The following is a 27002-nucleotide window of genomic DNA, read 5'->3' on the forward strand; positions in this document are numbered from 1 at the left end:
TATATACAAACCAATCGACTTTATATACCAACTTTCACATCTGTTGTTATCACGAAACTTAAGAATAAGTTTAAACTTTTTAACGACCTGAAAATCATTTTTTTTCTTCCCACTTATCCGGTAAATAAAATCAATAAGAGGCAATAATTGTTTTGTAATTATCCATAAATTGAATTTATTTCCTCCATAGAATGGGATTCTTTCCATTAGTTCTCAGTGAAATTTGTATTGTAAGTTGTAAATATTTTAAAATTGTTTTGTTTTGTTTTCATTTGTTTGTTTGTTTCGTTATTATGATGCATGTATGCATATGCATGTATTATGAAATTTCATTTATACTTAATGTTGTGTTCACTTAATGCTAGGAATTTTAACTAATTGCTGCATTAAACCATCAAAACAATCTTTTTAAAATAGCCTAGAGAAGTTGCAACTACTATAAATGGAAAATATTCTACGTACATCGAAATTGTTTATCCAATATGACAGTTGTGTTCGCTTACGTTCGATTGCTGGCAAAGAGTTTTCTCTTCAATTAGAAAAATACAAATTATATAACAAGTTGTTAGATGGGTGATCGTTTTCTGTGTATGTGTCCTTCGCTTAGAATGTGCTCGAAATTTTAAAACCAATTGAGGCTAACTTATATTAAACTAGTATGCTTTCCTACACATAGTTAGATAAATGAATAAACTTAATGCGAACTAAACTAAACTAGAGAAATGAAAAGTATAGCGGCATATGGTAATTAATCGATGTATATTGCACTGAACTAGGTATGCCATTTCACTAAAAGAGTTTTTACAACTAAAACCTAAACGGGATTAAAGCGGTTGACGCGAATTCCAATTCGAATCGGGAGGAAGAAAACGGGGTTTCACTTTCACATTTAGCTACGTTCTTAAACCACATCCAAAATGTATGATTAGTAAAATGTAATTATTGTGATAATGGTTTCTTGTTTGCTTATTCAACAAGAGTTGGCAATCGCGTATGTAAACTAAATATATAGTTCGATAAGTAATACTAATTTGTTGTTTTGTTTTGCTTTGTTTTTTGTTGTTTTAACCACAGACACACAGTACACACAGAGAAGAGTCATGAACAACTACCTAGGTAATGATTATATTAAACTTTAGTTCGATTTCCAAGCCCGTTGCTGCTGAGCCCCCCCCCTTAGGCCTCCACAGTGAAGGGATCCCGCGAGTGGTGGATCTTCAGATGCTTGTTGTGGTTGGTCTTCGTGGTGGAGCTCTTGCCGCAGATGGTGCAGGTGAACGGCCGCTCGCCGGTGTGCATGCGCCGGTGCTCGATCAGATAGTAGTGCCGATGGAAGGACTTGTCGCACTGGTCGCATGTGAACTTCTTGGTGCCATGATGCTCGCGCCGATGCCTCATGTAGTTGTACTTGCGGATGAACTTGCAGCCACAGTACTCGCACGTGTACGGCTTGATCTGCTTGTGCGCGTTGATGTGGTTCTTGAAGTCCAGCTCCCGCACAAACGCCTTCGGGCAGTACTCGCACTTGAAGGGCTTGGCCGTTCGGTTGGCGTGCACCCACGAGTGGATCTTGAGATTCCATTTGGTGGAGAAGCTCTTGCTGCAGATGGCGCAGTCGTACTGCGGCTCCGTCGAGTGCGTCGCCATGTGCGCCTTGATGGACGTCTTGGCGAATATCTGCTTGCACATGGGGCACTCCATCGGCTCGGCGTAGTCGAACTTGTCGGAGTGCGCCAGCCGGATGTGACGGCGCAGCGAGTTGGCGTGCACGAACCGATCGCAGCAGTAGGGACAGCACTTGGGCTTCAGGTCGTGCGTCTCCTTGTGCCACAGGAAGCGCGCCTTCGAGGGCAGCACCTCGCCGCAGTGGCAAACGTACTCCTTTTTGCGCACCATCATCTTGGTGTGCCGCTTGCGGTGCTGCGTCAGATTCGAGTAGCGCTTGAACTTTTTGCCTGTGATTTGCATGAAAGTTGTCGATTACGGTACGCTTCTACATAAAAGTATTTAAGGATGAATCGATAAGTGTTCTTAAGACAACTGTAGGCTTGTCAAACTATCTAGACCATTACAGGCTTGAATACTTATGGACCCAACAAACTATTTATTTACTGAACTCACCGCATATCTTGCACTTGAGCGGCGTTTGGCCCGTATGCATACGCATGTGCTCGACAAGGGCGCTGCGCACCACGAACTTCTTGTCGCAAACGTAGCAGCCGAACTCCTTCCATCCCAAGTGCCGCTTCAGATGCAACGAGAAGTTCTTCCAGCGGTAGAACTTCTTGCCGCAGGTGAAACACTCGGCCGGATGCTCGGTGAGATGGGCGTCGTAGAGCTTTACGGACGGGAAGTCGGTGCGGCAAACGTAGCACAGAAAGATCGACTTCTCCATGGCCTTCTGCTCCAGCTCGCTGAGGTTGTTGCGCTCCTGGCCGAGCTTGGATTCATTGTAGGCGATGAGCATGCGGTACAGGGCAGCCAGCTTGGCGGCCGGCGTTGTCATGGCCAGCGGCGGTAGCGTGGGCTTCTCATCCAGCTGGCTGGGTGGCTTGATGTCGCCATCCACATCTCCGTCATCTCCGCCATCGCCCCCGATGCCCAGCAGCTCGGAGTCCTTGACATCCGACAGCAAGTCGGCATGGGCGTGCATATGCTCAACATCATGCTTCTCCTGGCACTGCTCCTGCTTGATCTTGACAATGCCATCCTTGGAGTCCTCCTGCAGACCCTCGCCCGCCTGCAGGATCACCTGATGCTGCGGCGGCAGCATCGAGGCGCTCACCTGCGGCTGCGTGCAGATGAGCCGCCGGTTCTGGCGCACGTAGTTGTGCTCGCCAATCATGTGCGCATTGCGCTCCTTGAGCTTCTCGAAGATCGCCTCGCAGTGCGGACACTTGTAGAGCTTGCGCCGCTGTGGTTTCCGCTGGGCGAGAGCAGCCGCCTCCGCTGCCGCCTCTGCGGCAGCCCGAGATGTCGAGGCTATTGGTGGACCCGCCAGCATAGCCGATGACGCGGATGTGGAGGAGGTGGCGGTAGTTACGACGCCGCCGCCTTCCATTAGCTGACTCTTTCTGGAGCTGGAGGAGGCCTCATCATCAACCGCATTGAACTCGAAACTGTAAATGTTTAAAATTCTTTAGATTTTAATTTGAAATAAACAAAATGTAGATATGGGAAGCTGTTTTTAAAAACCAACCAATATCTTAACAATTTTTCTACAGATACCCGTTTAATTGACATGCATTGGCTGAAACTGGACTAACCGTTTTTGCTCCCTCTGCTGGGCGCTGAGATCCTGAGCCGGGTAGTAATCCTGTCGCCAGTCGGGGTTGTAGCCTCCAGAGAACTGGTTCCTGAAATACCGCTGCGAAATATCCCCATAAACCTGTTGGGAAGGGAGTGTGCGGTTTTAATATTTGGCCTAGAACTAGAATCAATGCACTGATCACATACCGATTCGCTCCAGGAGTTCTCAATGTCGCAGTTGCTCTCCTGTTCGGAGATTTCACCCTTGGCGGGCATCTTCTCATCGGTGCGGATGTTCAGGCCGCCCACCAAGCTGCTCTCCGTTCCGGCGCCGGCGAACGAGGACGACGTGGTGGACGCGGAGGCCGAGGGCAGGTTACTGCTGCTGCTCAGCTGCTCCCGCTTGCAGGCGTCCAGATCCAGATACTTTGCATCCTCGTCCAGGGCAACGCTGCAGCAATCGACGGCCGCCAGGGCGGCATTGAAGTTGGTGGGCTGGTGGCTGACCACATCCTGGCTCTGATTGGAGGGCGTCCCTGTTCCCGACTCCGCTCCCCCCTGGTTGCGGGCGTCGTGCTCCTGCTCCGGCTCCTGCTCCTGCTGGTACCACGACTGCAGCGACTGGGTCTTGGCCACGCGGAATGTTGCATTCATGGAGTCGTGATCCATGGAATTGCTGGACGACGAGGCCAGGGTGGCCGCATTGGTGGCATCGCTCACCCCATGCGGCGGCTGCTGGTGCTGCGGGTGATGGTGATGGTGATGGTGGTGCTGCTGCTGCCTGGAGAAGGGATTGAAGTAGGTGGCCGTCGTGGCCGTGGTCGTGGTCTGGTGGTACAGAAAGTTAAAGTCCGGCGGCTGCAGCGTGGCCTGCACCTGGGCCGCTGAGGAGGTGTAGGAAGACGACGAGGATATCACAATCTCATCCACATCCATGTTGTTGTCCGGCAGGATGTACTCCTCGCCCGGCTTAACGGCCACTTTGGGGCATCCGCTGCTGCTGCTGGTGCTGCTGGCAAAGACCGATCCCGCCGAGGGGAATCCGGCACTGGCGTTCACCACGAACGTGGTGCTGGAAGCGGCCAGTGGTGGCGGCTGCTTTGAGTTTGCAAACTCCAACAGCACCCGGGCATCGTCGTCGTTCACCGCCGAGTGATGGTGCATCAGCTTGCGACTGGCGGTCAGGTGCTTCTCCAGAATGCTGCTGCTGCTGCTGCTACTGCTAGGCGTTGGAGCTGGAGCTGGAGCCTCCTGGGTCTCACTCTTCACCTGCACCAAATCTTTTGATATGGATGGGTTGCTGCTGGAGGAAGATGGGGTGTCAGTCTTTTTCGTTGTTGTCGCCGTCGCCGTCGCTTTTGGTTTGATGACTAATTTCTTGGGGCCGCGCTGCTGGGCGGGAGTGGTGAAGCGCTGCGGCAGCAGTGTGGTGGTGGCCTCCACCTCGACCTTCACGGGCGGCGGCTGGGTGAGATCCTCGGCAGACAGGCCACTGGCCGACGTTGCGGAGGTCGTTGCGGAAGCAGCCGTGCTTGCCATGCGAATCACGCTGGTGGTGCCGTGCTCCAGGCTGGGCTTCTGCTCCAGCTGCTGCCCTGCCATTGCCACTGCCACTGGCTCTGGCACTGGCCCGTTGTCGTAGTCGTCGAGGGGCTCCTCCTTCTCCACCTTCACAAGTGGTATGGGGGCCACAGCGGCAAAGGGACGACCCGCACCAATGCGACTGGAGGCCACGATGTTGCCCATCAAATCGAGATACTCATTCATATTGAGCGGCACATCGCTGAGCACAGTGATTCGATTCTTTTTGGACTTGGTCGTGGTGATGGAGTTGGAGTTGGAGGCGGAGTTGGAGTTGGAGGCGGAATTGGAATGATTATCCGCTTGGTTGGAGGAGGAAGTGAATGCCGCAGCAGTGCTCGTTGACGGAGCTGTGCAAAGCGGAGGCGGTAGCGGTGTCGCCGTGCTCGGATGCTCCTGCTTACGCTCCGCCTCCAGCTCACTTTCGCATCCGCTGCTGAGGCTCATGAACTCCTCCTCGTCCGAGACGCGCTTGGAGCTCCGCTTCGGCTTGGTCTTGCGAGCCTTCTTCGTTGTCTTGCTTATGTTCCGACTGTGACTGTTCTCCTCCCGCTCATCGTCGCCGTCCTCCTCCTCCGGCGGAGCCTCGTGGTCGTCCTCATCGTCGTCCTCATCATCCTCTTCGTCCTCGTCGTCATCGTGTATGTGCAGGACACTCGGCGGGGATTGGTAAATGCGCTCGATCACGGAGAACTCGCCGTCCTCCTTCTCCACACACTCCACAATGTGCTTGGGCGTCTCCTGGACAATAAAGTCTCCGTTCTCGCGCTCCAAGTAGTGGGCCACCGGCGACTCCGCAAAGCGCAGCACCGACGAAGAAGCGCTGGAGGAAGCTGGCGAGGCGCAGGCCACAGCCGCCGCAGCATTGAGCAGGGCTCCAAACGGGGAGTTTGTCTGACGATTGACCCGAAGGCCAGATGCCGAGGTGGAGGGGTTGTTGGCGGAGCTGCAACTACTGCTCACAGCAGATCCGTAAGCCTGCAAGCTGGGCGACTGCTGGTGGTGCTGTTGCAACCTGGCGGAGGACGATGTGGCCAGCTGATGGCTTTGCTGCTGCTGCTGCTGCTGGTGCTGGTGCGGATGCTGATGGTGCTGATTTTGATTCGCCTGATGCTGTACCAAGTTGTGGACCTGCGCCTGCTGCTGTGCCGGCGGCGGTGGTGGGGGATTCAGGAATACTTCCGCTAGCGGCTTACTGAGCTGCTTGCCAGTTGCTGTTGCAGTTGCAGTTGCTGTTGCAAGTGGGGTTGAAGCCGCCGCTGCTGTCGTCGGTGGTGCCAGGGCTAGATTGTGGTGCACCGCCACGTTCTGAGACTGTGGCTGCTGCTTGTTTTGGTTGTGCTGAGATCGTATTTGACTGATGGCGGCTCCGTAGGCGGGAGGTGGTTTCTGGTGCGATTGCTGTTGCTGCTGCTGTTGCACCTGCGATGCAGCAGCCGTCTGCTGTTGCTGCGTAAACAACTGCAAGAAAATTTGAGTTGTAGAATACAAATAGATCAAGTCCAAAAAAGGATGCAAAGGTACACAAGGTGAGGAGATATTAATACAAGGCCAACTTATTAATTACAATTATAAATCAATCTTTAATTGATCTTTAATCTTTTAACTATTAAATGCAACTCATAGGAAATTTAAACCACAGCCTAAACTGCCCACAAATGTTTTTAGGAAGCTACATATCTCTCTAAATTCTGCATACGCCCATACGCTTCCCCATTGTAATCAATAAGATTTCCTGTGTTTGAAATAGCTATATAAAAAGATTACATAAAAACACAACATACATTCTCTGCCTGTTTTACAAATATATTTTCATAGCAGAAAGTCGATTTTCAAGTATTGATTTTTAACTGATTTAAAGTCGTTCGGTTTTAGGATGCCCAGATAAGTGACCTTTGGTTAAGATAAACTCTTAGATAAGGTTGTGTCTTGATGCTATCTTTATGTTCATTAGGAATCTCTGGAGACAATTGCATCCGTTTCAGCCCTTTCAACTCACCTGCAGCGGCGGAGGTGGGGGCAAAGCTGTGGCATAGCTGAACTTTAGGGCAGGCTGCTGTTGCTGCTGATGCTGCTGTTGCTGCGGGGGCTGCTGCTGATGGGCAAATTGAGCCTGCTGCTGATGACTGGCGAGGAAGTGCTGCTGTGGCACCTGTGGTATCACCAGCGTCGCTGTTGAGCCGTTGACACCACGCCCAAAGCCCGTCGTCTGTGGCTGCTGCTGTTGCTGCTGGTTGAAGCGATAATCCGGAGTGACCTGCGCAGGCTGGTACAAAGTGGACACGCTGCTCGTGGTGGGATGTGCTGATGTGTTGGCTCGCGACCCAGTCGTGGGCGGTGCGCATTTCAGTGCTTTCATCGGTGGATTGCTCGGTTTGCTGCTGTTGCTGCTGCTTGCGGAGGGGGAGGTGGGTGTGGAGCTGGTTGTGGATGTGGATGTGGAGGAGGCGGCTCCGCTGGAGCAGGCTGCCACGAGGGAGGAGGAGAGCGGTGGTGGTGCTAGTGGCACCACTGGCGCTGGCGCTGCTGTTACTGTTGCTGCTGATATGGTTTGGGCCACAACTGGTTTGACATCGCCAGCAGATGGCAATTGTAAAACAGCTGGCTTCTCATCAGCCGCACTGGCCTCGCCACCAACACCACCACCACCACCACCACCGGATCCACCTCCAGTTCCTCCTGCCAACATGGCGGCAGCCAGAACACTGCCCATGCTGTTGCCACCGCTCCCGACGATCGTCATCTGCACCAGCGCCTTGATCACCTGCTCCTTGGGATGGGTCTCCAAGTGATCGGAGAGATTCATACCCGCATGCAGATACAAAGTGCACACGGGGCACTGAACGCTGTTGTCGACCATGCTGGCGGCTTTAGATTGCTCTATCTGTGGCTCCTGGCTCCCGGTTCCTGGCTACTCCTGCTCCTACTCCTGCTCACTGGCTGCTCCTGCTCCTTTCTCTGGGAGCCCGGTTTCTAGCTTTCTAGTGCGACGGATGGCTGGCTTGGCTGCCACTCAGAGTCATAAAACTACTTGGCGTCCCCTTAGCTTGGCGTCCATCTTGCTCAATCCCCTGATTCGACGCTGTGGAGCTGCAATGAAGAACAGAAGGAATGTCAGAATGTTGGTGCCAGAAGTCTTGGTGCCAGGCCGTGGGGCTCAATCCGCGCTCCGATATCAGCGCCTTGGGTAAGACGATACCAGATATGCGAAGAATTCGCCGTCCGGCGATCCAGCGGATCGGTTGCCCGCGAAATGCGTTCAGCGTAATCTTTAGAAACGTGGCTTTTTCCGAACAAATCAAGCTTCATGGGGGAGTGAAGTTTTAGAAAAGAACTCTACAATCGTTACTCGGGGAGGATCGATACAAAGCAAAGTCGACCTAAAAGCATTCAAAGAGCACACACCACTTAGCACTATAAATACGTTTTACAATCATAGGTTTTTTCAAATTGATTTAACTCTCTGTTAAAAAGTAAAATTGATTACTATGAAGTAAACAAGTGTTTTTTAAAGCAAACAATTAATCGGCAAAGGCTTCTCAATTTTGTTTTTTAATTTGATTCTTTGGAAACAATTAAACACATTTTAAGTAGTTTTAGGAAAAGGAAAGCAACATTTTTAAAGAGCTAAAGGCAGTTTTAGTCAATTATTAACTGATTATAAAAAAAAATCAATTCTGCGTAATTGGAAGTAGTTATAAAACAAATTTATAAAACTTTACCTTTAAAATGTAGATTAAATTATAAACTTTAATCCCTCATTACTATTACTAATGATTTAATGTTAAAAGGACCTGCTTGGAAGACACATAAGGAAGCGAGAAGAGGAAATCAACTTCCAGGTGGGAGCAGTGGAAGTGGCGGATTGGAATGCCGGCCACAGATGAGTGAGACAACTTCTTGAGCAGCTTTTTTCACCAGAGTCGCAGGAAGAATCGGAAAAAAGAGGCAACGACCCAGCCCGCTGATGAGTTGTTGGTCGTTCCCCTGTTTCTCTGTTTTTTCCAGCCTTTAGCGAGAACTTTTGCTTTTATTTATAGTCTGCAGCACAATATTTGCTGGCTTTTTTTTTTGGGATTTGGATTTGACCATCTGAACTTGGGCTCTGCAAGGGTTGCTCTTTGTGTTAAGGACGAAGGACAATGTGAGGGCTGCACATAAACAGAGGCAAACAAATGTCTACGTCTGTTGCTATTGATTTTTCCTTTGCAAAGGTTACACACACCACGCACACACAACACCCACATGCACACAGACAGCCGAAAAAAGAAGAGCACAAAGTGCGTGCGGATGCATTATGTTCCAAATGTTCCATTTTGCAGGGAGTATTTTTTCCAGTGTGCCTATGCGTGTGTGTGTGCGCGTTAATGTCGCTGATCTTGCCACTTATTGTACTATTTTCCTTTTCCTGCTTATTATTCACATAATTACAGACACACACAATTTAAAAATGCACATATTTCCGCTTTTGTTCGCCATCGATTAAGTTTTCGTCCATGAAATGGAATGGAATGACACTTCCAAAGAGAGGACGCCAGCTAATTACCAGTATCGATCGAGGCACAAAGAGAGCGACTGAGAGAGGGATATCCTTGAAAGAGTGTGCACCTGCGGCCGCTGGAAGAGGAGTAGGATTTTGCGGCTCCTTCCTCTCCTACTCTTTCTCTTTCTTTCGTTCAATGACACAGAAATCTTTCCTCTCGTCTTCTGCTTTGTGCGCTCCTTCTTTTAATATACAATATACAAGCGAGCTTTTTATATGTGCGAGTGCGACTGCGAGGCCATCGCTGCGTTTATCTCCCTCTGTCTGTGTGTGTGTGTGAGCGAGTGTGTGTTGGAGTGCGTATGGCTACACACAAAGTAAAATTTTCAGGCACGTTTTTCATGCACTTTGGGCCGTTTTTTCACTACTGCCGCGGCGAATTCGAGTAAACGCCACTTTCGTCTACACTTTGGTGTACAAATCGATCATTTTGCTGCACTTTTCACTAGCAAAAACCGTTTAAATCGTTTTCACCTTGCGACAAGAAAAATTACAACACCAGGCGTTGGAGTGCTGCAAAACGTATGCGGGCTGCCGGAACTTGCCAGCACTGGGAGCAGTGGTATTTTATTGGCAGCCCTGGAAGAGGGAAATTTTCGGTGGGAAAAAGAAGAAGCAGCAAGCCGCAACGCAGGGAAATTTGAGTTTTCGACGGATTTGTCAACGTTTGCTAAGACTCACAAGGATTTGTGCATTAAATAATAGTGAACAGCAAATATGGCAGATAAGGCACAGGAGCAGAGCATTATGGACAAGTCCATGCGGTCGGTTTTTGTGGGGAACATACCCTACGAGGCCACCGAGGAGAAACTGAAGGAGATTTTCAGCGAAGTGGGACCGGTGCTGTCGCTCAAGTGAGTTTTTCGCGGATAAACTTAGATGTATCTTTTAACTAACCCTACACCTCGTTCCTCCCAGACTCGTCTTCGATCGGGAAAGTGGCAAACCCAAGGGATTCGGTTTTTGCGAGTACAAGGACCAGGAGACGGCTTTGAGCGCCATGCGGAACCTGAATGGCTACGAAATCGGCGGCAGAACACTCCGCGTGGACAACGCCTGTACGGAGAAGTCGCGCATGGAGATGCAGCAGCTGCTACAGGGTCCCCAGGTGGAGAACCCCTACGGAGAGCCCTGCGAGCCCGAGGATGCCCCCGAGCTGATCACCAAGACGGTGGCCTCTTTGCCGCCGGAGCAGATGTACGAGCTGATGAAGCAGATGAAGCTCTGCATCGTGAGCAATCCTTCCGAGGCGCGCCAGATGCTCATGCTCAATCCCCAGCTGGCCTACGCCCTGCTCCAGGCCATGGTGGTCATGCGGATCGTGGATCCGCAGCAGGCGCTCGGCATGCTCTTCAAGGCCAACCAAATGCCGCCCGTCCTGGGTGGCAATCCGCACCAGGGACCGGGCAACATCTCCATGATGGGCCAGCAGCAGCAGCAGATTCCGCAGCAGCAGCAGCAGGTGCAGATTCCCCAGCAGCAGCAGCAGGCTCCCCAGCCTCCGATGCCCGTTCCCGGACCCGGTTTTCCATCAAATGTGCACCCCAACGATATAGATTTGCGCATGGTGACCGGTGGTCCCATGCCGCTGGACCCCAGGATGATGGCCCGCGGAATGGATCAGGATCTGCGGGGCGGTCTGCCCAATCCGGTGCCTCCGCCGCTGATGGATCCCCGGGCACGAGCCCAGATGCCCCCCCAGCAGCAACAAGGTCCACCGCAGCCGCCTCCCGCTCCCTATCCCAGCGATCCGCGCCAGCGGCCCATGGATCCTCGGCTAAGGGCTGGACCTGGTCCCCAGCAGCAGGCACCGCCGCAGGGCATTCCCCAGGCGCCGCCTCCAACGCAGCAGCAACAGGCGGCCGCTCAGCAGTTGCAGAGCAGACTGGGCGCCCACGGAGTCCTGCCCTCCGATGCCTCCGACCAGGAGAAGGCCGCCCTCATCATGCAGGTGCTGCAGCTGTCCGACGAGCAGATCGCCCAGCTGCCCTCCGAGCAACGGGCCAGCATCCTCATGCTCAAGGAGCAAATCGCCAAGAGCACTCAGCGGTAGTTTCACTCCAGCTTACATTATCGGCAAATGGCCACTTCGACCATGATTACTATATTATTTCCAATTTGAATCAAACAATAAAAAGAACATTCTCACACACGGAGATTTATTTGGCGGAATGTCTGTGGTGTTCAGTGGGCGGAGACTAGAGTCTGGTGCAGCTTCTGCACCGTCGTGTTGAGCATCTGCCGCAGAACATCGTCCTCGGCGCAGTGGACGGACTGAAAATAATGGATAATTAGATTATTAATAAATAAATTAATCATATTTCTCTTATGTAAATCAAACTTCCTTGTGAAAGTTATATTTGACCCGGAAATAAGTTCGATTTTTACATATTATTTTAAGATACGAGTGCCCAACACTCACCAATGTTTCCAAGTTGATTTCCGCCCGTTTGCCGCTGACCGTCACTGGCAGCAGATCGCCCTTGAACATCTTCGGCACGCAATTATCGCCGAAGGTGTCCTGCAGGGTCTCGATGAGGCACTCCCGGAAGCGCGAGTCCTCCGACTTGGTTTGCTTAGCGGCGCCCTTAAGATTCGTTCCACCCAACTCCGATTGCATGATGCAGGCGAGCACGGCATCCGCGTACACATCGTTCACGTGCGTCGCCTGCCACTCCATCACGATGATCTTTTGTTCCACAGTCAGCTCGATGCAGCCAAAGACCCGAAGCTTGCGCTCTGCCTCCACCACCTCCACGCATCCGGCTCCAATGCGGTCGAGAAGGAGTTCCAGAGTGGTTAGCGAGCTGCCCCAGGGGATAGATTGCCGCTGGGTGACCACTGACATGCTCATGTCCGTGTATTCTGCGAATTAGAGTTTCAATTGCAATCAAAACTGTTGCAGAGACAATGTGCAACAAATTACTTACTGCCCAGATCGGAGGGAGCTAGGAGGTGGTACTTGAAGTCGCGTTTGACCAGAACGCCGGAGAGTTTGCTTCCCACCTCCGAGTTCTTGGCAGCCAGGCTTCCCATCACCTTGGCGGTCTTCTCGCCACGGAAATACAAATCCACGGCGTGTGTGTTACGCGGGTTATAAAACTTGATGTCTGTGCTGGCGTCCGCTTCGTATTCCCGCTGCAGGGCCAGCTTGAGACGCGACATCTCATTCTGCTCGCCATGAACGAGCACCACATGCGTGGGCTTCAGCAAGCGGATGAACTCGCTGGTCTGCTGGTAGTCCGTGTGAGCCGAAAACGATATGTAATCCACGGACATGTTGAGCGGCAGCTTCTGGCCCGACAACGTGGTGATCTCCTCCGGCTCGGAGAGTATGGTCTTGGCCAGAGTTCCCTCCACGCAGTAACCGGCAATGATCACGCCGTTCTTGGGATCCGTGCACCAGCTCTCGAAGAGCTCTCGCGATAATCCCGACTGCATCATACCGGGCGAGGCCATGATCACACAGGGTCCTATGTCCTCGAAGTGATCGATACCCTTCAGGTTGGAAATGTGCCGGAAAACAAAGGGATTGTTCACGGCTATCTGCCGTCGAATGCGATCGTTCATGGCATTGATGTACGTCTGGTAGACGGCCATGCACTTTTTGGCCAGCGAGGAGGCATAGTAGATGGGAATCTCGTGCAGATCGGGGTTCTGCGACCAGAATTCATCCAGAATAAGCAGCAGTTCCTGGGCGCGACCCAAGGCAAACACTGGGATCAGACATCGGCCGCCCTGCTGAACGATTTTCTGCACCAGCGAGGTAAAACGGTTCTCGCGATCCTCGCGTTTTTCGTGGATGTGAGTGCCATAGGTGGACTCCGTGATCAGGACATCCGGCTTCATGGGCGGCACCTCGGCGGCCATCAAGTGTCGATCCTCCTGGCGCGAGAAATCCCCTGTGTACAAGATTTTGATGCCAGCTATCTCGATCATGAACATGGCAGCTCCCAGGACATGACCGGCATTATAGGCGCAAAAGCGCACGCCCATCACGTCGCGCTCCTCGTGGAAATTGATGGTCTCGATCTTCTCCATTGAGGCCTCCAGATCGGCTTCGGTGTAGAGCATTTGCTCGGTGGATATATTGCTGATCTTGATGTAATCGGACAGCATCCATCGGTAGATGGCTTTGGTGGCGTGGGTCATGAAGCAGCGGCCCTTGAAGCTGGTCTTCATCAGGAACCAGGGCAAGGCGCCACAGTGATCCAAATGGAAACTGCAAAGCAGAAGGATTGCCCATTAAAACTGCGATATCCATCGAAATCCTGTTAATACCCACTGTGAAATGAACAGCAGATCGATTTCATCCGCTTCTATCAGATCCACATATGGCAGGGCATCCATGCCGGACAATCCGGGATGGATTCCGCAGTCCAGCATGATCTTCTTGCCCTTGAACTCCAGCATGATGCAGGAGCGCCCCACTTCCTGGCCAGCACCTCTGAAATATGAAGCACATTTTCCGGATTACTTTTTGAATGTTTATCCAACTGAAATCCAGTCTTTCTTACAGCGGCTTTATCTGCAGCAGATCGCTTTCCTCATCGGGTACACGGGCGTCACCTGTTGCCTGCGTCATGATGCTTTAGTGAGCGTAATAAATAACAAAACAAACTTTACAAATCAAATCGCCGGCAACAAACGCAGTGCGTGACAGTGTGACCAGAGTTGTTTATCAGTGAAGACCTGTTCACAAAGGGGCTGCAACAGCATATATTGTAAAAGTATAAGCAAACACAATTTTAAAAAATGAATAATTTGCATCCATCATTGAGTGCTCTTGCTGTTTTAGGCAAACCATTCGGTAGCTGCCATACGTATAAGTAATGTTTACAAGACGAAAACAATAAAATTCAGATATAAAATTCTTCGACATAATAAAAAAGGCGGAATAAAACAAAAGTACAAGTCTTGCAAACTTACGCAGTGAGAACTGAACTCAAGGTAAAGTGTCGGCTTAGAATACAAGATAGATTAAAAAAATCAAGTTACAAGCTCGAATTAAGCATTAACATTTTCGTATTCCTTAAAAAATCAAATTTAAAAATCTAAATTATTTTCCAAAAAATAGCTAAATCTAGCGGGTTTCTGAGAGAAATTGCCATCTTCCTCCAGGCCGCCCCCGCCTGATCTGGTCACACTGATTGCCACACGAAAGTCGAACAAATAAAGGAAAAATATTTTGGACAAATGGGAGGATCCAGCTACGATGGTGAGCTATAAGTGCAGCTGGTCATGTTACCCTTATCTTATTCCTCCTCCTGATCCACCACACAGTGCTGCGGAAGCAGGCGAGGAGTTTGGAGAACGAGATCGACCTCAAGCTGGTTGCATTCAGCAAAATCGGAGCAGGCAGCGGAGGCGGCGGCAGTGGAGCCCTAGGGGGCGTGGACACATCACCGCTCCTGGGCGAGCACGTCTTCGATTCGCTGTCGGAGGAGATCGAGCAGATGCTAGAGAAGGTTGGACATGCTATTGGTCGTGGGGGTGTAAACAAAATCTTATCTTCGTTAAATTTATACATATTTAATACAAGCACGTATTAAGTTTCGCTTTTAGCAATCTTTTGAAACTTTGAATATCCAAAACATATTTTATAATGTTTAACTATTTGATCATCTTGAGTAGAGGAAAAAGAAACTAACTATAACTTTGTTATTATAAATTATCTCATACACAAATCTGATTCTTAATTCCCGTATTAAGTTCGTTTTTACGATTAATAGTTAAAACTTAAAAAATATATAAATCAGGATACATATATATCAATAATTTCTTGGTGAACTGAAAAAAATTACATAATTAATCAGATAATATTTACCGCAACCAACATTTACAATACCACAGTAATTAATGAATCATCAAAATCTATTGAAAACAACACAAATAAATAGGTTAATAAATAATTATGTCTATTAGTTTTAGAAAGCATCCTTCCCTACTTAAACTTGTGCATTCTTTGATAACGTATTTTAATTCCAGTTATCGTCGCTAAACGAGTCCATGTCGGACTTACCCGCCTCGGGAGCTGCCGCCATGCACACGCTGCAGAGGCATCGGGAAATCCTGCAGGGCTATCGGCAGGAGTTCAACAAGATCTGCGCCAACCACACGATGCGCATCGAGCGCGAGGAGCTGCTCCGTGGCTCTGGGTTGGCCACCACCTCCGGCAGTCCCTCCATCTCGGGCCTGAGTCGGCGGGAAATGTACCTGAAGGAGAGCGGCCACCTGAGCAGCGCCAGTCACCTGGTGAACGACCAGATCAACATCGCCATCGAGACGCGTGACCATCTGCACGCCCAGCGACAGGCCTTCAAGCGGCTGCAGACCCGTTTTAACGACATCTCCAATCGTTTCCCACTGATTTCCAGGTGAGCATCAAGGGATTGTTATTTGCTAGATTGTCTAAAAAACATTCATACGATTTCAAAGATGTATTTTTTATCCTAAAAATCGAGTCAGTCTTTCAGTAGAAGTTGATTTTTCTATAAGTAAATTAGCTTAGAGCTTATGTTATCAATACTTAATTCGTGCAGAGTTTTCCCAAATGCCATAAACATGTATTTTTAAAATTTATTATTATCTTTATCTTTAATAACGCCTCTCGTACTTATTTATGTGTAAAGAAATTACAACTTTTAATTTAAATTGACAAATTAAATATCAAATATGTGTATTACCCATTATTAACAATGAATTATAATTTTCTGTATTTTTGCAGTCTCATTCAGCGCATCAATATAAAAAAGCGACGCGATTCCCTGATTCTGGGAGCGGTGATCGGCTTCTGTGTGATCTTGCTGCTGCTCTACGCCTTCAACTAGCGACTTGCCGTCCCCAATTGGCCAAAGATAGAGCTTGCATTCAATTCCATAACAGATCGCTGCAATTTTCGTTTGTTTTCTCCGACGGTATATGTGTATGATTAACTTGTGATAGCAATAAAATGTATTATATAAGACGAACCCAGGCAGTCCATGACCTTCGTATCAGGCAGCAAACAATAGTTTTAGTCAGACAAAGCAGACTTCACAAAGAAAAACCCAGAAGCAATTATATAAATATATTTTTTAAAACATATTTTCAACGAACTTAAGCATACAGAGATGACTGAGAATCCCCCCGAAGAGGTACCTCCAGAAGTTGCTGTCGAGGAGGCATCAGCTGGAGAGGACTTATCCCAAATGGTGGCCACGGTTGCTGAGGAGGCAGCAGAAGGCCAGGAGGAGGGCGACCAAGCAGCGGCTACGGGAGAGGTTTCTGAAGGCGATGAAGGGGCGACAGTGGAGCCGGGCGTCGATGGTGAAATCCCAAAGGAAGGGGACCAACCTCTGGCCAAGCCCCAGGGTCTCGCCGATGATCGAAAGCGCGAGAAGCTCTTAAAGGTGAAGAAAATGCTCGAAAAGGACAAGGCAGCTACTCTGCCCACCACTCCGGCGACTCCGGCAGCTCCTGCTAAGCTGGACGAGGAACAGGATGACGAGCCAAAGGAGGACAACCAAAGAGATTCCGTCCAGATGAACCAATCGTTAGAGTCCGGTGGCGAAGAGTCCGCCGATGACTTCGAAGACATAAAGCACATCCTCAACGAAAAGGTTCCAACTCCGGATGAGGAGATGGAGCAGTTTGACGAGGACGTGGAGTCGATCGCCAGCGTGGAAACGCCCCGGCCCAGACTGGGGATGTCCTTGAAGACGCAGTTTCTTCGCGAGTTCGAAAGCCTGCCCAGCCTCTCGGACATATCGCTCGATCCGGAGCCGCAATCGGAGCCCGAGCCCGAACCTCTGGCCGATGTCCAGAAAAAGTCGTATACCTCAATGGACGCCGGTCACTTTGGTGAGGGCACGGAAAATGCGGAAGAAGGTGAGTCGAAATCTTCGAGTTCCAGTAGGGATGGCAGCTCTGCTGCTGTAGGGTTGGCCGAGTCCGATGAGGAAAGTGGCGGCTCGGTAATGTTGGACGATCTGCCGGAGGAACAGGGTCTGGGGGCCAAGCAGGTGGTCATCGGCGACGAAGTGGACACCATGGCCATGTTCGCCGTGGCCGTGGCAGCGGTTACCGATGCGCGGCCGGAAGTGACAGTCCCGGTCGAGGATCCCTTCTGGTATCGCCTCACTGCCGATTTCCTGGAGAATCTAATCGCCACCGTGGTGGCCAATGTGGAGAACAACGACAGGAACAAGGAGCAGAAACTGGACAAGGGCAAGATGCTGGTGCATCTGCAACGCCTGGTGGACGAATACAATTGCGAGAGGCACCTGAACTCCTTGATAAACAATGCCGTCTGTGAATACTTTCGACGCATTCGCAAGTACAACAATTTCCAGGTGCTTCCGCCAGAGGATGCCTTTCAGGAGTTCTCGCGTTATATCCACACCCTCAACCAGGTCGACAGCCTGGTGGAGCGGGTGAAGATGGTCAAGATCAAGCATGGCCACACCGTGTCACTCGCGATGTTGGAGCTCAACTCGCTGGCCAGGCTCGCCTTCAACGAGGAGCAGCGCCTGGAGGGATTCATGCGCAAGACCCTCATCCGGCGGGACATGGAAAGGCTGAAGCGCGCCCTGGACAACGATCTCAGGCGCATGCAGGATCTGCGCAACCAGGTCAGCGAGAAGCGCTACGAACTCAACCTGAACCTGCACAACCTGGCATTTGTCGATGAGGTGGGTGTGTAAAAATGATCTTGGCATCTACGATGATGTGATAGGTACAGCAACAAACCGATTTTATCTTCTTTAAGGGTGATCTGTTTTTTAAATCAATACACCAATAATCTTGGTTAATAATATAATAATATTTATAAAGATTCTTTGATTATATTCCTTTTGGATAACAATTTTTGAAATTTTTAAAAAAATAGCACGTTTAAATTATAGTTAAGAGATGATCTTGCGCTCATAATAATTTTCCTAACATATTCAGCCAAGAGTTTAAATGGTTAAACCATAACATAATGTTTATCTATCTCCCACAGAAAGTAACGAATTTTGAGAAGGTCACCGAGACCTTAACAATTTCTCAAATGCTGTGCGCCAACGAATCCATTATTCAATTGGGCAAACAATTAGAGGGTGAGTTGTATGATAAAATATATATTAAACACATTACATACATATATAAAAAGAAAAATTGAATAACATTTGACCACAAATGCACAAACCAAAATATAGAAGTAAATTTTAAATTTACCAACAAATATAAAATATAAAATATTTACTTTTACAATTATTTGAAGGTACATATAAACATTGCAAAGAAAACATTAAATTCACAAAAAAAAATTTTTGGCTATGTATACCTTGCTTCAATTAAAATGCACAATATTAATATCAAAACACTCTGCAGAAAAGTGCAAGGATGTTTCGGTGATGCAGTCAAACTACAAGAAGTCGATGATCGAGGAAACGTGCGTCCGGGAGAAGCGGGACATGATCGCCTATATGCTAAAGAAGGCCAGCAGCGAGTACGACGTTCGGTTCGAGCGGCGGAACCAGCTGCGCCAGGAGCTGACCCGGCTCCAACTGGAGCACGCCAAGCTGAAGACCAAGCGCGCCAAGCTGGAGGTCAAGGGCGGACTGCTCTTCAAGGTGGCCCTGATGTACGACTACGACCAGTGCGTGGCCGACATCAAGGCTCGGCGCAGCCACATCCAGGCCATGAAGAAGACCTGTTCCGAGCTGACCAAAACCCTTTACAATGTGGAGCACAAGAAGCGCCAGTCCAGTATTTCGATACGCCATCTTTCTTAATTGCGCTCCATTTGTAATTTTCTATTTTCACTATAAGACAAAAATAAATTTGTGTGCATCTTATATAATTGTTGAGGATTGATCCTTGGTACTGTTTTTTTTTTTTTTTTGAGTAAGACAAAATGAAAATTAGTTTAATTGATCAAGACTTGCCCGCCAATAACAGATTTCTTCGATAATAAATAATCATTTCTGGTATTTTTCGGCCTATCGTTATCGAACTGAAGCTGCGATGATGCAGCCCTGCCAAACAGCTGTTCGGCTGTGTGATAATAATTTGGTTTTTTTTTACACAACACACGCTTGATTCGTATCTAAATCCACTTTCCTGAATCGAAATCCCGCTAGAATCGCCTTGGCAGAGATGTCCATGATGTCCAACGTCGGGAACAATGAGTCGGCGGCTCCGGCGCCCAGGATGTTCGGCGATGCGGACAAGATGGCCATGCAGTACGTGGGCAACATGCAGCGTTACCGCGAGAACATCGTAATCCCCAAGAGCAACGGCCCGGTAAAGATCAAGACCAACGAGGAGAAGTACATCGAGACGGCGGTGGAGAGCTGCGGCTTCAAGTGCGCCATGGCCTGTGTGATGGGTGGGTTCCAATTCATCCTAAATTTCGTAATCAGGGTATAACAATACCTGAATTTAGTTTAAGATTATACCTCCTCAAAAGAAGCTTTCAAAACAATAGGTTGCTTTTATTTTTACTCTTGTTTTTCGTAAAGCTCACTATTAACTTAAAAACAAATCTTAAAGCATATTTAAGAGTTCTCGTTTACTTGTAAAATATTTGTTTTTTTTCTTTGAGCTTGTTATTGTTACAAATTAAACATTGACTGGTTCTATAACAAAATGTTGATGGGTAGTTTTAAGGTTCTCAAGAATCATTTTAAAAATTCCAATTTAACATTTAAAAACTAATTACTATCATCATCATCAAAGGATACGCATAATTATACTCCTACCAAATATGTATAATTACTGAGCCAAGTTTCTTGGTGCATTGTCTAAATACAAATATTTAAAAATCATGTAAATTTCTAAACTTACAATAAATCCAATTCTCATTGCAGGCTACGGCTTGGGAGCAGCCTTGGGCTTGTTCAGCGCCTCCGTGAATCCCAGCATGGCCGATCCCTTTGCGAATGAGAAAAAGCAGACGGCCCGAGAGGTATTCCGTGAAATGCGGGCCACCACCCACTCGTATGCGAAGAATTTCGCGCTGATCGGATGTGTATTCTCCGCCGTAGAGTGCACCATCGAGAGTGTGAGTCCACCTGTTGACAGACATTTGAGAATAAGCTTATAAATTATGTTTATCCTTCTCTGATACTGCAGCATCGCGGAGTGACGGACTGGAAGAATGGCACCTACGCCGGAGGCATCACCGGCGGACTGATTGGGCTGCGGGCTGGCATCAAGGCGGGCGTCATCGGCGGACTGGGATTCGCCGCCTTCTCCACGGCCATCGACTACTATATGCATTCTAGATAGGCTCACTTTTTCGGTTACCTTGTTTCGTATAAATGTTTGTTTCTTACTATCGACGCTCGTTTGTAATTGCCGCCAAGGAAATGTTTGCGGCACGACTTGTGGACTTAAGTTGGCTCCCATTTCCGGTTGACATTTGGAGAAGCAGCAGAATGCAGCTGCCAGCCATTAATATTGCCCCCATCAAAAAGCACTGTGTGGCATAAACAATGTGCCACAGTCTCGCTTTCAAATTCGGCCAGTGAGCCCCCGACCGGTTTTCTTTTTTGGGGGGGAGCACTGTGTCCATTTTGTGGGAACGGGAACGGGAATCTCGATCCAGCAGCAAATTTCTGGTTTCAGTTTTTGTTCGGTTTTCAGTTCGATTCGAGCGGCGGGCAGGTAGAGATCGTTCTTCGCAAGGGTTTCCGCTTTCGGTTTCAGCCTTCGCGCGTCTTTTCTGAGACGAGGACGAGGATGAGCATCATTCTCGCCCAAGCAGCTGCAAAAGTGCAACACCAGCAACATCGCCAGTAACCGCAGCCACACAAACGGGTTTCATTTGCACTCGTCGTGCGTTTATTTCCATTGTGAGTGCGGTTGGGTCGCGTGCAGTTCACGGAATATGCAAAAAGGCTTAATCATTAAATTAAACACAGACTAACGACTAGTAAGCACAGGGAACCCTGCCACGGATGCACTCCCTCCCAGTCCACCTCCCCCTGCGGCTTGTTGAAAGAAAACCAATTGGAGGAGAGGCGACAGAGATCAAATCTCTTGAGAGAACGGCTACAGTAGATACCGGATAAGGAGTTCTGTTATAATGTGTTATCGGGATTATAGTAACCAATGCGGCATAAAGTCAACTCGTACTTAAAAATTAGGGATTTTCTTAGTTGTTTGAATGCTGTATACTTTTGGAGTTTAAGCTTTGGTTTTTTTTCTGTCAAATTTCACAGATTAGTTTACCATTAAGAACATTTTTTTTTGAAATTTTAAAAAAAGTTTAACAATGCATCTTCAGTCTAGTTTAAGTATTTTTTTTTTAGGATGTAAAGGAAATAGGAAACATTTTATTTAATTTAACCTAGTTAAATTTAACCCAATTAAATAAAATGTTTCTTAATTTCTTTACATACTAAAAAAATACTTTACTTGACTGAAAATGCATTGTTCATCAATTCAAACATAAAACGTTCTAAAATGTATCTAATAAACCTAAAAAGGTTACATTAGATCTTATTTTTTTTTTCTGACCGATAAGCCGTGTCCCTACTGTACTTGCCTCCAATACGGTCGTGAGTCACAAGTGTCTGGGCAACATTTGTCTGGCTCTGGTCGGTTTGCCTCGTCCGTCCTTCTGTCCGATCGGACACAGTGTTTTGTGTTTTGTTTATGCAACCAATTCCAGAGTCACAAACATTTCTTGTTTGCCTTTCTCATCGACGGCAGCTGCGAACAGCTCAATTCTCAGTTCTCGATTCCCCATTATTTGCTCTCGATTCTCGACTCCAGGCGTCAGCAAGTTCAATGGAACCAAGTGACACTTGTAATTGCGATCGCATCTAATTGTCCCCGTCGGCCAGTGAATCAAAAGTCGGATTGGGAACCAGCCCCACAGTTGAGTCAACGGGTAGAATGCTCGGTTTTTCGGTCTCCAACGCCATTTGTTGCCACATCGAGAGACAAAGTGTTATCTTATCTCAGGATAATCTACGCCAAGCTAAAAAATACAGTCCAACGTCTGTAGCTCGAAATGCTACCTAAATTCTGGTTAAGGAAAATATGTTTTGGTGTTCAGAATGGTGTTTTGAAATTTTGGTATAGTGGTAATTTTTTTGAGAAATTAATAACAAGTGCAAGAATTAATTTTCACAAAGGTTTATCTATAATTATTTAAAGATACAATATAATAATATGATATACATAGTTAAATAGAATCGTGTTGGACTGTATATTTTGTTAAATGTTTGGATAGCAATTGCACTTTAGCCAGACCCATTAGCCATTCCAAAAAATTGGCTGACGATGAAAGCAAGAAAAGCAACGTAAACGACCTTGCAAATAGGTAGACGGAAAGAAAGAGAGGAAGAAAGGGGTTGGGAGAGTCCAAAGACAGTAGATGACTCAAATAGAATTCACTTTTACTTAATTGATCGTTCAGATCAGATAAACCCCTCCGGAGAGACAAGACCCCAAAGAAGAGAGCGCCGAGAGGCACTGAGAATCGAAGAGAGACTATTATTCTCTCTCCGCCGATATCTAATCAAAACAAATAATGCCAACAGTCCACGGCGGCTTGAATCATTATATAGTTCTATACTCCGAGGGAAAGCAGTCTGGTCGCTCAGTGCTGCGATATAAAATTATAAAAACAATTACAAGGAAAAACACAAAAATTAAATACGAAAAGTGAACTTAAAAGAAAAACAAATTCTACAAATAAAGTTATTAGGCCTTTTTGAAGGCCAAAGTGAAAAGTGAACACCGAAACCTATACCATAATGAAGCACAAATATCTGCTTTTGGTGAGTAAATATTTCAGCCTTTCCAAAACAATACCGTTATCTTATCGCACATACTTTTGGCCCAGATAGTGGGATCAGAGAGTACTTCCAATGGAGCTGTTCTCTGAAAGTGTTAAACGTTGGGGAGACCTTTTTATGAAGCACATTGTGTCCTCTCTCACGCATTTCCCCAATTTAGCCCAGAAGAACACAGGATGCCATAGGTAATCAAAAATTATATGAATCAATCAAATGAGTCACGATTGTTTTGCAAGTATCAACCTTCTAGGTTTGAGTTTTCAATATGTGCTAGCCTTCAGTTTTGAGTTTTCCTTCATAGAAACAAGTTGGAAATGTTTTCTCAAAAATTGGTTTTCCCTTTTCGAGACGCTTGCAACTAACAATAGCACGGATACCAATCACAATATTTCTCAAAACTTTAAAGAATATGAAGAAGAGTGGGGAACGGTGGAGAAAAATGGCCGAAATCGCTTATTCCTTTTGTTTGATTGCCAAAGCCGAGGACATAATACTTGATTTAATGATGATTAGTGTCCTCGACGAGGATCAATTCTTAAAGATTACGGAGGCCAACCAACATTAAATGCATCTATAAATTAACCGGATTAATATTCTCATCATTATCTTAATTGAATTCATCTATTCCAAAATGCCTTAAAGTGAAATATATTGTTATTGTTGACGTAATAAAGTTACCTATCACGACATCAAGAATTGTTTTGTATACTGACCCACAAACGATGGATTTTCTATAACCCTGTCATTCATTTGTACTTTGTAATTAGCAAATTAAATTTCTGATAAGGCATTCGACTCTGTTATTAAGATGTTATAGTTAACACGTCTCAGCTTTAAGGCCTCCTGATTTTAGCAATATAAATATATGTCGCCAAACTTACTGGTCTTTGAAAGTACTTTTGTCTGTCTGAACACTTGTATTTGGTAGAATCGTGACATACGAGAATCGTCTGAAAATCAGAGGCAGACATATAATAGCTCTTTCCATGGTCAGCACAATGAAAGCTAAAGCTATTTTTTCAATGGACAACAAACACAGGTGCAAATAACTCAGATCGGTTTTCGAGGTAAACTTATATCAGTGGGCTAATCAGTACTCTCGAATATCTTTCCTTTTTATAATTCATTATTTACTTGCCCTCAAAAAATATAAAGAAGATTTCATACTCAAAAGTTCAAAAGCCTGTCCAATCTCCAAATACATATTTATTATCGAAAATTTAATATTGATACAATATATTTGAAAGTAAATACTTATATGTACATCAGAAGGTGCCAAGATTTGTAGTAGATACTCCGGTCTATTCAATAACTTTTGTATGTGTGACATTAATTTTGTGCTGTAAAATATTAATGAAAACATTTGTTTATTAATATATTTCAATATTCAATAACTTTTGTATGTGTGACATTAATTTTGTGCTGTAAAATATTAATGAAAACATTTGTTTATTAATATATTTTACGGCATATTTCTAAGCAAACAGAAAACATCTATATTAAGATGAAATATATTTTGGTGTACCATAATGCCTTCTCGGAATTAAAACTTTAAAGTCAATGCTTATTTAATGGCACTTGTTAAAATGATTTAATTGGTGCTTCAGCTCAGATTTAATTTAAATATATTTGGTTCGATTTAAAATAAATTTTACTATTAAAATAATGTAATTACAATTGTAATAAATTTACCAATGGTATTTCCTTTTGTATTGTTATTGTTAAATAAAAATAAGACAACCCTTTCCTATTGCAGCTTCTAGCGGGAACGACATTGCTCCTGGCCACGGGAGTTCAGGGCCAGCACGAGGATATTCCTTACCAGCCAGTGACCAATATCTGCCAGACGTGCCTATGCCTGAGCAGCCAGGACAGTGACCACCGGACGCACTTCAACCTGGACTGCTCGGTGAGGAGTTTCGAGCACATCCTGGCCCGATGGCCGGACGAGTTCGGTAGCCAGGCGATGGCGGCTGGAGCCTCATCGGAGATTGTGGCCTCCTTCTCGGGCAATCGCATAAGACTACTCCAACAGCTGCCGGCCACCAATGCCAGCCTAACCCTCTCCTGCCGCCACTGTGGTCTCCAGGAGCTGCAGACTCCGCTGTTCATGGACGTGCCCAATGTGGAGGCCCTTTACCTCAGCTGGAACGAGCTGTCCGACGATGCCCTGGTGCCGGATCTCTTCCGAGGTCCCTTCCGCAACACTCGCTACGAGCCGATCGGATTGCGAGATCTGGACTTGAGCCACAATCGAATAGGTCGCCTGGATCGACGTCTCTTTGAGCATACGCCACACTTGACCAAGTTGAATCTGGCCTACAACAGGCTGGCTGTCCTGGATGAAGCCACCACAGCGGCCGTGGCCTCAGTGGTCACACTGGATCGCTTGGATCTTTCCCACAACGGTTTGATGTCTCTGCCAGCGGGGCTTTTCCCAAGGCTGAAGAGCCTCCGTGTTCTGGACGTTTCCGGCAATGAGTTCACTGTTGTCCCTGCAAGTGTCCAGCAGTTGGCCAACTCGTTGGTCCAACTAAATCTGGCGGAAAATCCCTTTCCCAGCTTGAAAGAGAATAGTTTTCAGGGTTTGGTGTCGCTGAAACGTCTTAATATCAGTGGCATGCCATCTCTGCGAAGTCTGGACAAGGGAGCCCTCAAATTGCCGGCCTTGCAGCAGCTCGATTGCTCCAGAAATTCCAAACTGGAGCGCTTGGAGTTGGCCGATCTGCTGGCCAGTCGGAACTTGTCGCAGTTGGATTTGTCCAGGAATGCATTGACCACATTGGCCCTAAATGTCAGCAGCAATTCTAGCAGTGCTGCTGTGCCCTGGCCACGTCTCCGCCGCTTGAGCATCGTCGGAAATCCCTGGTACTGCAGCTGTGATCTCTTCAAGACCCTGGAGCTGTCTGGCCTGGCGCACATCGAACGGGAAACCGATGGGACCGAGGCTCGCTGTGAAACCCCATACCTTCTGGCCGGATCCCTGCTCTCCAATTTGACGGCCGAACGGATCTGCAAGATGGTGATACCGAAGAAATATCGTGAGGTCGAGGAGGAACCGCCGCGATTTCTGAGACGTCGCTACATCATACTCACCGCCATCATTGCCAGTGTGGTGCTGGTGATCGGCCTGGTGATCGGATTCGTTGTGGCTTGTGTGCGCCGGCGGCTCAAGGGCAGCGATTACGGGGTACAACCCATCCGGTACACCAGCGTAAGGGGTAGCAATCTGTCGCAGTTCTCGCAGCTGCAGCCCGCTTCGGTGGCCAGTAAGTTCAGTAGTGTCCATGCCGGGGGCAACAGTGGAGCCACCACGGGTGCTGCCAATGCCTAAGGCGGTATTCAAATCCTAATGCGTTCCAAATCGCGAGCTAGCTGCACAAGTTTCGAGCCAAAGATGTCCACGACAGTACGACAGTGTTGCGAACGCAACCGAACAAGACTTCCTGTGCGTGCTATCCTGTATATAAGTAGGTGTCCTCTGTATTAATATCCCACGCAGGAGCTGATCCTCCCATCCTAATCCCCGAAACCCCAAAAACTAACCCCCTAGTATTTAGTGCTGCCATCGATGTTTCTATTGTACTTAAGTTGCGAACACTAGTGTGTAATAAAACATTTTTAAAACAAATAACTTTCAGTATACGTGAATGATGATTTTCTGAAAGGTTTGAAACCTTTTGACAGTTGATTTAAGGCAAATAACTTTTTTTTATTATTTTTATTTTCCAATACTTTTGTGTGAGAAATAAACAGTAAAATTTAGAAATGATGGATTCATGTCAATTTTCAAATTTTTCATATCGTTTCTAAAAATAAAAGAAATGTGGTTTTGTAGTAGTTTTAACAAA

General features: G+C 47.3%; 8 protein-coding genes and 1 long non-coding RNA gene across 13 annotated transcripts; 6 read left to right on the top strand and 3 right to left on the bottom strand.

Annotated features, from left to right (window-relative positions):
• Window positions 1–147: 147 nt before the first annotated feature.
• LOC108136817 lies at window positions 148–9913 on the bottom strand. 2 transcript variants are annotated; one of them, XM_041709644.1, is made up of 6 exons: window positions 9848–9913; window positions 6830–7920; window positions 3457–6291; window positions 3267–3388; window positions 2122–3119; window positions 148–1955 (listed from the first exon to the last, which is right to left on the bottom strand). In XM_041709644.1, exons 2-6 carry the CDS (start codon window positions 7688–7690, stop codon window positions 1177–1179), a joined length of 5595 nt encoding a protein of 1864 aa, XP_041565578.1. In that variant the 5' UTR covers window positions 7691–7920; window positions 9848–9913; the 3' UTR covers window positions 148–1176. The 2 variants fall into 2 exon arrangements, with proteins under 2 accessions (XP_041565578.1, XP_017113710.1); XM_017258221.2 differs by lacking the exon at window positions 9848–9913 and adding an exon at window positions 9377–9817.
• On the top strand, window positions 9856–11521 carry LOC108136819 (cleavage stimulation factor subunit 2 tau variant). Its single transcript, XM_017258223.2, has 2 exons — window positions 9856–10227; window positions 10292–11521. The coding sequence occupies exons 1-2, from the start codon at window positions 10091–10093 to the stop codon at window positions 11424–11426; spliced, it is 1272 nt and encodes a 423-aa protein (XP_017113712.1). The 5' UTR covers window positions 9856–10090; the 3' UTR covers window positions 11427–11521.
• On the bottom strand, window positions 11512–14048 carry LOC108136818 (cleavage and polyadenylation specificity factor 73). The gene is made up of 5 exons (XM_017258222.2): window positions 13891–14048; window positions 13659–13820; window positions 12304–13595; window positions 11796–12238; window positions 11512–11647 (listed from the first exon to the last, which is right to left on the bottom strand). The coding sequence occupies exons 1-5, from the start codon at window positions 13956–13958 to the stop codon at window positions 11558–11560; spliced, it is 2055 nt and encodes a 684-aa protein (XP_017113711.1). The 5' UTR covers window positions 13959–14048; the 3' UTR covers window positions 11512–11557.
• Window positions 14049–14498: 450 nt separating this feature from the next.
• LOC108137003 (Golgi SNAP receptor complex member 1) lies at window positions 14499–16344 on the top strand. Its single transcript, XM_017258501.1, has 4 exons — window positions 14499–14591; window positions 14657–14841; window positions 15362–15750; window positions 16101–16344. Exons 1-4 carry the CDS (start codon window positions 14570–14572, stop codon window positions 16201–16203), a joined length of 699 nt encoding a protein of 232 aa, XP_017113990.1. The 5' UTR covers window positions 14499–14569; the 3' UTR covers window positions 16204–16344.
• A 91-nt stretch (window positions 16345–16435) lies between these two features.
• LOC108137002 lies at window positions 16436–19194 on the top strand. Its single transcript, XM_017258500.2, has 3 exons — window positions 16436–18045; window positions 18357–18453; window positions 18728–19194. The coding sequence occupies exons 1-3, from the start codon at window positions 16486–16488 to the stop codon at window positions 19129–19131; spliced, it is 2061 nt and encodes a 686-aa protein (XP_017113989.1). The 5' UTR covers window positions 16436–16485; the 3' UTR covers window positions 19132–19194.
• Window positions 19195–19371: 177 nt separating this feature from the next.
• LOC108136870 (mitochondrial import inner membrane translocase subunit Tim22) lies at window positions 19372–20678 on the top strand. Its single transcript, XM_017258312.2, has 3 exons — window positions 19372–19727; window positions 20209–20402; window positions 20474–20678. The coding sequence occupies exons 1-3, from the start codon at window positions 19496–19498 to the stop codon at window positions 20627–20629; spliced, it is 582 nt and encodes a 193-aa protein (XP_017113801.1). The 5' UTR covers window positions 19372–19495; the 3' UTR covers window positions 20630–20678.
• LOC121467627 lies at window positions 19680–21008 on the bottom strand. Its single transcript, XR_005977699.1, has 3 exons — window positions 20648–21008; window positions 20186–20412; window positions 19680–19744 (listed from the first exon to the last, which is right to left on the bottom strand). It is a non-coding gene; the product is annotated as an uncharacterized LOC121467627 (long non-coding RNA).
• A 55-nt stretch (window positions 21009–21063) lies between these two features.
• On the top strand, window positions 21064–26782 carry LOC108136869 (vasorin). Of its 4 annotated transcripts, none has more exons than XM_041709688.1 (3): window positions 21064–21195; window positions 22770–23133; window positions 24908–26782. In XM_041709688.1, the coding sequence occupies exons 2-3, from the start codon at window positions 23110–23112 to the stop codon at window positions 26483–26485; spliced, it is 1602 nt and encodes a 533-aa protein (XP_041565622.1). In that variant the 5' UTR covers window positions 21064–21195; window positions 22770–23109; the 3' UTR covers window positions 26486–26782. The 4 variants fall into 4 exon arrangements, with proteins under 4 accessions (XP_041565622.1, XP_041565623.1, XP_041565624.1 ...); XM_041709689.1 differs by having other exon boundaries at window positions 22894–23133; XM_041709690.1 differs by having other exon boundaries at window positions 22921–23133.
• On the top strand, window positions 23224–24047 carry LOC108136671. The gene is made up of 2 exons (XM_017257993.1): window positions 23224–23280; window positions 23453–24047. The coding sequence occupies exons 1-2, from the start codon at window positions 23224–23226 to the stop codon at window positions 23714–23716; spliced, it is 321 nt and encodes a 106-aa protein (XP_017113482.1). The 3' UTR covers window positions 23717–24047.
• Window positions 26783–27002: the final 220 nt, after the last annotated feature.

The sequence above is a fragment of the Drosophila elegans genome, unplaced genomic scaffold (genome assembly GCF_018152505.1).
Source record: "Drosophila elegans isolate 14027-0461.03 unplaced genomic scaffold, ASM1815250v1 contig_476, whole genome shotgun sequence".
Lineage (NCBI taxonomy): Eukaryota > Metazoa > Arthropoda > Insecta > Diptera > Drosophilidae > Drosophila > Drosophila elegans.